This window comes from Dryas octopetala, chromosome 9 (assembly GCF_963921425.1).
Source record: "Dryas octopetala chromosome 9, drDryOcto1.1, whole genome shotgun sequence".
Lineage (NCBI taxonomy): Eukaryota > Viridiplantae > Streptophyta > Magnoliopsida > Rosales > Rosaceae > Dryas > Dryas octopetala.
In genome coordinates this window covers 19,306,468-19,316,727 of record NC_141374.1, presented here as the reverse complement: position 1 = coordinate 19,316,727, position 10,260 = coordinate 19,306,468, and the positions used below count along the sequence as shown (strand labels likewise).

The 10,260-nt window shown below is 39.1% G+C and overlaps 2 protein-coding genes across 2 annotated transcripts; one reads left to right on the top strand and one right to left on the bottom strand.

The window, feature by feature from the left end:
* The first annotated feature begins 430 nt into the window (after positions 1 to 430).
* LOC147275377 (CASP-like protein 4D1) lies at positions 431 to 1,630 on the top strand. Its single transcript, XM_086228476.1, has 3 exons — positions 431 to 827; positions 916 to 1,051; positions 1,122 to 1,630. Exons 1-3 carry the CDS (start codon positions 682 to 684, stop codon positions 1,383 to 1,385), a joined length of 546 nt encoding a protein of 181 aa, XP_086084602.1. The 5' UTR covers positions 431 to 681; the 3' UTR covers positions 1,386 to 1,630.
* A 6,103-nt stretch (positions 1,631 to 7,733) lies between these two features.
* On the bottom strand, positions 7,734 to 8,157 carry LOC147275376 (E3 ubiquitin-protein ligase RSL1-like). Its single transcript, XM_086228403.1, has 2 exons — positions 7,850 to 8,157; positions 7,734 to 7,743 (listed from the first exon to the last, which is right to left on the bottom strand). The coding sequence occupies exons 1-2, from the start codon at positions 8,155 to 8,157 to the stop codon at positions 7,734 to 7,736; spliced, it is 318 nt and encodes a 105-aa protein (XP_086084529.1).
* Between the last annotated feature and the right edge of the window lie 2,103 nt (positions 8,158 to 10,260).

Sequence of the window (10,260 nt, the reverse complement as noted above, 5' to 3'; positions counted from 1 at the left end):
ACAAATGGCGTGTGAGACTGAGAGGAGGCATCAATAGCATTATCACCTGAGAGTTGGGACGAAAAAAGAAATGCAATATTACTCTACAAATGGGCCTGGGCAGAGTATAATGAAACGGGCTTAGTGAACTAAGTGAAGGATATAATTGGTCTATACCAATGAGGGATTCTGCTAGTGGATGGACTTACATATATCTACAGCCCAAACCCAAATCAGTTGAACTAGAAGTAGAGCTCTTCTCCTCTAATTAAGCCTAATCACTAAGGCACCATTGATGACATTAAGAAAAGTTAAGAAGAAGTGGTATACTAAGTAACTATACGAGGCTGCATGTGGCCGTTTGCCGCATTTGTTTGATAAAGGTTCCATGTATGCAATACAAGAGTACAAGGTGTATGGTACGTAGAAACAACCAAGCAAATACATAAATGTGCTGTTTCGATCGGCATCCGGCTAGATATTGGTAAGGTCGTCACTTTTGCACCATAACAAATACAAACAAGACAAATTTAGATGCTTGACATTAACGAGAAGGCCGGTTCTTGTTTGCTTTATAAACAAAAGATCGATTAGGCGCCTAGTTTGGTATTGCATGCACTAGCTAGTAAGCAGTTACAGAAGTGCGTTCATTCCATTACAAAGGATATATTTGTGTACGTGCTTTACATTATCAATTAATTAATGGCGTCTAAAGCTATTCCTAACACAATTCTTGTGTTGAGGATCTTCACCCTTTTATCCTTAGTTGCTTCTGTGGTGTTATTTGTTCTCGACAACTTCACACTTGATGGAGAAAAACAACGTTTTCAGGATGTCATTACATACAGGTAATTAATTCATTCATTTCTTAATTACATCAAGTGTACGCGTGTGTATATTAATTATATATGCCTATGCAATATGGTGTATATGCAGGTTTGTGGTTTCAACTGCAGCAATTGGAGCAGCATACACGATATTCCAGTTACCTTTGAACATATACTATGCCTTCACCGAAAAGCGCTTGATACGCAGCAAATGCATGCCCGACTTTGATTTCTATGCAGACAAGGTCCTATATATAGCCATTTATCATATCCAATCCAATCTTATGTATCAAACAAGTCTAAATGTTTTTGCAGGTGATAAGTTTGCTTCTGGCTGCGGGTGTGGGTGCTGGTTTTGGAGTGGGTTTTGAGTTCAAAAGGTTCCTCAAGGTTGTATTTCCGGTGCTGGCAGCATTGGGTGGTCTTGAAGACTTGGACGAAGCACAAACTAAGAATGATGATTTCTTTGATCAGGCAAACATTGCCACCGGAGTTCTCTTGGTGGGAGCCACTTGCATGGCTGTCGTTTCACTGCTTACTGCCATCACCAGAACTTCAAATAGAGGTTTCTTCAGATAATTAATTTCATTCATTAATTAAGATTGATCCATCGATCTCCCAATCTTAATTAATTAATCCCTACGTAAGCCCACTAATTCATTCAATTCTAAAACATGCACAAGCGGACCATCTTATTTTCTATCTCAAATAAAATGAAATTGTAACTCAACTCTATCACTGTTTTCTTGGGAGTTGGGAATTCATTAATTTGTGTTCCACTTAATTTATCCAAATAAATCTGTATCCATTTGTAATTCTTCCTGTGTAATTCTTACTGCTATTGTTGCCCATGCTACTATTTTAATGACAGTGTTGGATTAATAAATGAGTGGCTGTTCCTATTCTTTCCTTGAGTAGCCAGAAAGGCCTGTTTACTGTTATTAGGCTATTGTAGCCCTTTGAGGCATTTAATATTTGTTCGTTGGGTGCTGTTCCCAGCCCCTTATTTGTACCAAGATAGCAGAATGCTGTCTTCACAATGTTAATGAGATTAAGGGTCTCTATGTGGATGTAGGCTTGGTTTTCTTCCAGCTGAACCACCAAATCCTTTTGTCTTCCTGTTAAGCTTAACAGCTTAATCTTTTCTTCATGGTATCAGAGCACTAAGCTCCTTAACCATTCCGCATTTTTTTCTTACTCTTCTTACATGGGGGAAGAACAAGAGAAACACCCCTTTGGGTCGCCCTTGGGTTTAAACGTATATGTACCCTCTCCTTCATCACCATTTACTTTGGGTTTGTCTGAACCAGAGTCCAATCCAAGTCTCAGACTTTGCTCTGTTTTACTGAATGGCCTGAACTACATTCCTTGGTCTAGAGCTATTACTTTGGCTTTGGGAGGAAGATCAAAACTTGGCTATATCAATGGAAAAATCACTGCTCCAGAAGCTGAAGATCCAAAATTTGAAGAGTGGCTTTGTAAAGACCAACTGGTCATGTCATGGATGCTTAATTCCATGGAACCACAGATTGCCGAAATATTCAGCTATTCTGAATCTGCTCAACTTCTCTGGGAATCTGTCAAAGAAATGTATGGCCATCAAAACAACGCAGCTCGCATCTTCCAACTTCAGAAAGAAATTGCAAGCCTTACTCAAGGTGGGAAAACCTTCGTTGAACATCTGGGAAAGCTAAAAGGCATGTGGAATGAGCTAGCACTATACCGACCTCACACCACAGATAACACAACCCTTCTAAAACGTGCAGAAGAAGATAAGATTTTTCAAGTTTTGGCCAGCCTGGATTCCGAGTATGAAGATCTACGTAAGCATATTCTCATGAGTATTGAACTTCCTACTCTCTCCAATATTTGTACTACTATTCAACGAGAAGAAGTGAGGAAAAAGACCATGAATCCTCTAGTAAAATCTATGTCTGAGTTATCAGAATCAAAAGCCTTTGTGACTGAGAAGCAACGATCAGAAAATAAGAATTTCAAAGACTTCAAGGGGAAACGAAGTCCTGTCTCATGTGAACACTGTGGACAAGCACGACACACTAAGGACAGATGCTGGATTCTTTATCCACACTTGAAACGCCAATTCAACAAGGACAATAGAAATTTTTTAAAGTCTACTACAGATAGCAAAGGTCCACCAAAGTTTACAGCTAATCTTGCTTCAGATGAAACTACCACCCGAAATTCCTCATCTTCTGCTTTAATCAATCAACTCACTCAACTGCTCCAACAAATGGGTAGAAATGAGAAATCCAATTCTGATTGTCCATCGACTTCTCTTGCTCCAGGTACTTTTCATGCTTTTTCATCTTTGTCCCATAATGTTCTTTCTGATATCTGGATTGTAGACTCGGGAGCAACAGACCACATGACTAACAACAAGCAGGGTCTCCAAAATCTTCAACATGCTGATAAGAATCAGTCTGTATCCGTTGCCAATGGTTGTTCTGTACCTGTTCTTGGCTATGGAAAATTTAATCCACTTGGTTTAAATGTTTTATCTGATGCACTCTACGTACCTTCATTTCCTTTTCAGTTGTTATCAGTGGGCAAACTAACCAATGCTTTAAACTGTGATGCTATTTTCTCTTCACATTCTGTGGTCTTTCAGGATCGAATGACCAAGAAGAAGATTGGTGAGGGAGTTTATTCCAATGGGCTGTACTTGGTAAGGCAACCAATCAATCAGCCCAGGGTACTTAAAGCTTCTGCCTCAGCAACTGATAACTTGTGGCATCAACGTTTGGGCCATCCATCTACCCGTGTGCTCAAATCTTTGTTTCCTTCTTTTAATTCTAGCTTTTTTAAGTGTGACATTTGTCATTATTCTAAACAAACTAGATTACCGTTTGTGTCATCTGTTTCTAGAGCTAAGAAACCATTTGATTTAATACATTCTGATTTATGGGGACCAGCCCCTATTGATTCTCATGATGGTTTCAAATATTTTGTTATATTTGTGGATGATTGTTCTCGTACTACCTGGCTTTATCTCTTAAAATCAAAAAATGAAACTTTGTCTTGTTTCAAAGATTTTTGTAGCATGGTTGTTACCCAATTCAATTCCCATGTCAAAGTTCTAAGGTCAGATAATGGCACCGAATTTTTGTCCAACAATTTCATTGAGTATTTATCTGAACATGGCATTTTACATGAAACAAGTTGTGTAGGCACCCCTCAGCAGAATGGAGTGGCAGAGAGAAAAAATCGTGATCTACTTGAAAAAACAAGGTCTCTCTTGTTCCAAATGCACGTTCCCAAGAAGTTTTGGTCACAAGGTGTCCTCGCTGCCACCTACTTAATCAACAGATTACCTAGCCGTGTCCTCAACTTCAGATCTCCACTTGAAGTTATTAAAAGCAGACGATTGAACTTGTCTCATTTACGTGTGTTTGGCTGTCAATGCTTTGTGCATATTCAAGCTGTTCACCGAGACAAGTTGGAACCTCGAGCTACCTCATGTGCGTTCCTTGGGTACTCCTCCACAAAAAAAGGGTATAAGTGCTATGATCCCTTAACTCAGAAGATCCTTATCTCTCGGGATGTCTCTTTCGACGAAACCAAACCTTTATTTGGAACTCAACAAGAGACACATCTTCAGGGGGAGAATTTATTTGATCAAATTCCACTACCCATTGTGGATGACTGCCCTCTGCCTACACATCCTGCTACTAGCGAATTGGAAGCCATAGACACCAATTCAATTGCTTCCCATCAACCTGTACCTACACCTCCCTCTGAAGCTCCTAGAAGGTCCAATAGAACTCGTCAAGAGTCAACAAGGCTCAAAGACTTTGTCACCTATCAAGTCTCCAGGTATCCTATTGACAATTATCTCTCTTATAATAATTTCTCACCCTCACATGTTGCATTTGTTAGTTGTATCTCAAAGATCACAGAGCCAACCAGTTTCCATGAAGCTAATAAACAACCCATTTGGCGTAAAGCAATGCAAGAAGAGCTCCAAGCACTTGAAGACAATAAAACTTGGACCATTGTCCCACTTCCAAAGGATAAGAGACCAGTTGGATGCCGTTGGGTCTACAAAACAAAGTTCAATTGCGATGGAACCATAGAGCGACATAAGGCACGGCTGGTAGCTAAAGGATTTACCCAAACCTATGGGGTGGATTATAAGGAAACCTTCGCCCCTGTTGCCAAAATGAACTCTGTTCGTGTGCTCTTATCTGTGGCTGTCAATTACAATTGGCCTCTACATCAAATGGACGTAAAAAACGCGTTCTTACATGGTGAACTAGAGGAAGAAGTTTTTATGACCATTCCCCCCGGGTACATCCACACAGCTCCGACTGGTATGGTGTGCAAGCTCCACAAAGCTCTCTATGGTCTGAAGCAGTCCCCTCGTGCTTGGTATGCTAAGCTAAGTTATGTTCTCGAAGGCACAGGATTCAAACGTAGTTGTGCTGATTCGTCCCTGTTCATTAAGCAAAGCTCTTCAGGAATTGTGGTTGTTCTCATTTACGTTGACGATCTCATTATCACTGGAAGCAGTAGAACTGCTATTGCCCAACTAAAGTCATCTCTCTCTCAACAATTTTCCATCAAAGACTTGGGTACTCTCAAGTACTTTCTCGGCATTGAAGTTGTTTCCTCCACCAAAGGCTTGTTTTTAAACCAAAGAAAATATGTCTTGGATCTTCTCAAAGAAATCGGCATGCTTGATGTCAAACCCATGTCCAATCCTGTTACAAGTAAAGGTAAACTCGACTTGGATGGAGAACCTCTAACCGACATCAGCAAATATCAAAGAATAGTGGGTAGGTTGATTTATCTCACTATCACTCGTCCTGACATCACGTTTGCTGTGAGTCAGGTCAGTCAATTCATGCACTCACCCAAGTCACACCACTGGACAGCAGTTAAAAGGATCCTTCGCTATTTGAAAGGTTCCCCTGGTCAAGGCATTGTAATGGCTCCTCATGGACATTCTCAGATCATGGGATACTGTGATGCAGATTGGGCAGGGGATCCCATTAACCGAAAGTCCACTTCTGGGTTCTGTACTTTTGTTGGCGGCAATCTCGTTACCTGGAAAAGCAAAAAACAAACTGTGGTTGCTCGCTCCAGCGCTGAAGCCGAATATAGGGCCATGGCATCTGTTACAAGTGAGTTAGTCTGGCTTCAGTATCTCCTCAAAGATTTGGGAGTCAGTTTCTCTCTCCCTATGAAACTTATGTGTGATAATCAAGCCGCCATTCACATCGCATCCAATCCTGTTTTTCATGAACGGACTAAGCATATTGAGGTTGATTGCCATTTTATACGAGAAAAAGTTCAAGCAAACATTATCAAGCCTCTGTTTGTGAGAAGTGGCGACCAACTTGCTGATATCCTCACCAAAGGCGTTCCAACCAATCAGTTCCATCATATCTTGTCCAAGCTTGGATCTGCCAATGTTCTCGCCCAAGCTTGAGGGGGAGTGTTGGATTAATAAATGAGTGGCTGTTCCTATTCTTTCCTCGAGTAGCCAGAAAGGCCTGTTTACTGTTATTAGGCTATTGTAGCCCTTTGAGGCATTTAATATTTGTTCGTTGGGTGCTGTTCCCAGCCCCTTATTTGTACCAAGATAGCAGAATGCTGTCTTCACAATGTTAATGAGATTAAGGGTCTCTATGTGGATGTAGGCTTGGTTTTCTTCCAGCTGAACCACCAAATCCTTTTGTCTTTCTGTTAAGCTTAACAGCTTAATCTTTTCTTCAGACAGGCATGAAGCGATTCTATCTTTTTTTTTTTTTTTTTTATATTATATATGGCATCGATTTTACCATTACTATATCAAGCTTTTAGTATACCCCTACTGAATCTATAAACAAAAGAACGAAAGAGAAGAGGAACAAAGTTGCACACGATTCAATCTTCATATAACATTTCAAGACAATGTAATTTAAAGAGCATAATCCATGGGGCCAGAAATCGGTCTCATGTCAAGGCCAATTTGAATTATAAAATAAAATACAAAGAGAACTAAAATGAGCTTATCTCTACAAGTGAGCGGGGGCTAGCTAGAAGTGGAATTGGCACCTGAAACCATAATAAATAAGAGATAAACTTCTACCAAGTAATCTATGCAAAAGCCGACCCAAAAAAACAAAAAGAATATATGCAAAAGCACTAAACCTGCACTAAAAGAGGCAAGGTTCTATCAGGCATAATATCCATTTGAAAGGTAATGTTATATCATGCTGTTTATTTGTCATTATGAACTATACATGTAAACAAGATTTCATCAGGTAAAAGTATCAAGTCTAGAAACATAACATATCAAATAAAATTAAGGCCATTTACAATTACCGATTTACCATGGAAAAGCAATATAAGTATTATTGTTTAATAACTTCGGAAAATTAAGAAACCATGATGGTGATGACATTTATGATCTTAAAAAACAAAATAGAAATCTTAATTTATGTATAAGTTACTAATAGAATTAGAGCATCCAACCCACAACTAATTGGCAATGGATGAAGAGGCCCAAGACTTATAAGCACATATGTTAAGCTCTAGTTTTCCGATATGAGATATTACTCCACATTATTCTCAACACGCCCCTACACGTGTGGCGAGATTTTGAGCCTTACACGTGAACAAATTGTATTGGGTGACGTAGGAGCACGTGTGACCGTTGAGCCTTACACGCGGATAACCTAGCTCTGATACCATACTAGAATTAGAGCATCCAACCCAAAACCAATTGGCAATGGGTGAAGAGGCCCAAGACTTATAAGCACATATGCTAAGATCTAATTTTTCGATATGGGACATTGCTCCACATTACATTACTCTCAACAGTTACAACATTTGCATATGTATATATATATATATATATATATATATTATATAGATATAGAAAAATTATCTAGAGCAGATTTATTTTCTTTTGTGCAGGAATTAAGTCATTCTAAGAACACCCGCAAAAAAGATAAGTGGGTATAGATAAGTAGAATACATACATATATGCATATGCCTGATGCAAGTTTTGAAGATAACACCAAAAACAAACTGACCTGCAAGTAATGTGCAAGCAACCTTGAGTCTTCTCCACATAAATTTTGCACCTGGGACACCTCTGCCACTGCTTCTCCTTGGCAAGCTCCTTCATCATTAGATAATCGCTCCCTCTCTCATTCTCATTCAGCCTCTGAAACTCCTCACACTCAACCCCTGAATGCCATGGCACTTGACACCCTGCACAGAACCATCTATGGCAAACAGGGCACTCTGTCCCCCTCACATTAACTTGATCTTCTTGTCCAATGTCAATCACCAAAGCTGTTGAGCAATCCTTGAAGGGACAGTTAATTTTCTGGCCCATTGGAAGCTGAGCCCAGCATCAATTTCAGCCTTACCTTATTTAAGATGAGAAAACTGAGACAAACCCACTCAACTGTTTGGGCTTATGTTGGGGACTAGAGCCCAATTACTTTTGTGCATGCATTGGTTTATTTATATTGAGAAATATTGAATTGAAGCTCTCTTTGAGGAGAATAACTTCAATGTAAGAGGGATAGTGAGCCTATGAATTTTTTTAGATTACTCTTTTCTTGAATATCATTCAAAAAAATTGATAACATGGCATCTCAAATATGAGAGAATGGAAGGTTGGGACATTGAGATTTAAGACCTTCCCTCTTTATATTTGTGATGCCGCGTAACTACCTATGTTGCAAAGAAATTCTTCTCTTGGTAGTGGTTGAGACATGGCCCATGCCAATCCCAACTCAATTTTACTGCTTACGTAAAACCAAGGCTACTGTCAATGTGCAATTGCTCTCGTTGGTTTCTTTTCATAAAGAAGTGGGCTTTGATCTTTTGGTTTTGATGCTTTGACTTTTGGACTTGCACAGGCAGACTTCTCTTTTTGGATTTAAAGATTTAAGTCTTCCCCACTCACATGGTTTGTTTCTTGAGTTATCACTATAGCTTCAACTTTGTAAGAGAAGAAAACATTGAAAAATTCTAAGGGGGTATGGATCAGAAAGATGCCCCAAATGAATGGGTCCCTGCACCCTTCTTGAAAATTGATGATTAGGGTTTGTTGGGGCCAACTTTTCCCACATTAATTTTATATTTGGATAACTTCAAATGGAAATTAATGAGAGAAAAAACATAGCATAAACAAATCCATAGCCTTTAGATCCTTCTCTGCAAAGCATATGTCTTTTCATTGAGGCTTTTTGGTTGTAAATACCTCCTTTGTTTAATTGTTATCTTTATTCTTTCTAATGTGTGTGACAGGTTACCACTTAGAAGTTAGAACTTCTATTTGGTCACTTTATGTTTGTTCTGCTTTCCTACAATGCTACACAACCCATGAAGGCATCCAAATCCTATTCTTTTGCTGCCTGATGATGACACATACAAGGAGTGATGGGTTGTGGGAGTACGTGTCACATGGTTTGCCTTGATTTTGTGATACTTTGGTTCACTCATGTGTGAACATGATCCCCATACTTTTTGGATATTTGTCTTTCATGTGGGAGGATCCACTACACCATGGTTGAAAGGCTTGAAGCCTTGAAGGTGATGGAGAGGCACATGGAGACTAAAAGGTCATCTTCCTATAAAAGGGTAAACATCACAACCAAAAAGATAATAAAGAGAAAGGAGATGAAAAGAAGAGAAAAAAGAAGCTACATAGCAAGGAAAGAAAAAAGAAAGAGAGAAAGAACAACCCACGCTCCCATGTCCTACTAGCTTGGTATTATTAATTTGTACTTTAACCCACTACTTTATTTTTTATTTTTCCTCGTTGGCAAGAATAAAAGAATCATATATGTTCAAAGAGAGAAGAAGCAGACTTGGCCAAAAGAGAGAGAGAGAGAGAGAGAGAGAGAGAGAGAGAGAGAGAGAGAGAGAGAGAGAGAGAGAGAGAGAGAGAGAGAGAGAGAGGAGAGGGGTGAAGTTGGAATTAAATTGGAAGAAAATTTAATTTCAAAGGGGAAGCTTCAAGCTAGCTACCCAAAAACAAACTTATGTTTGAGAAAGGCTTTCTTTTGTGAGGAACTGACAAACCTTTGGAAAGAATTCACTGGAATTTGATTGATAACCGTCTCTTTCTTGTTTGGCTCATGTCCATTATGGGTACTAAAACTACTTCCTTTAGCTTTTTCTTGTATCACTCTTTACCCCAACCCCCAACCCTTTGTGTCTGCTATGTTTGATCACTATGTGGGTTGGGGAGCATTATAAACATACATCTTATGACAATAATTGACATATAATCAATTATGCATGTGCTTTTTTATAAATAAAAAAAAAGAATGCCAAATGACACTTTTGGTCCCTGTATTTTCGTGAAATTTTCATTTTGGTCATGTTCTTTTATTTTTGGCAATTTCAGTCCTGTACTTGCAATACGATATCAATTAAGTCTAAATCGTTAACCTCGTTTAAATTGATGATAAAAATTTTGACG

Excerpts from the sequence above, each read along its gene's own strand:
- LOC147275377 (XM_086228476.1), top strand. The coding sequence starts at position 682 with ATGGCGTCTAAAGCTATTCCTAACACAATTCTTGTGTTGAGGATCTTC. Across the intron at positions 828-915 it reads CAGGATGTCATTACATACAG|GTTTGTGGTTTCAACTGCAG; the intron begins GTAATTAATTCA and ends GTGTATATGCAG. Across the intron at positions 1,052-1,121 it reads TTGATTTCTATGCAGACAAG|GTGATAAGTTTGCTTCTGGC; the intron begins GTCCTATATATA and ends ATGTTTTTGCAG.
- LOC147275376 (XM_086228403.1), bottom strand. The coding sequence starts at position 8,157 with ATGGGCCAGAAAATTAACTGTCCCTTCAAGGATTGCTCAACAGCTTTG.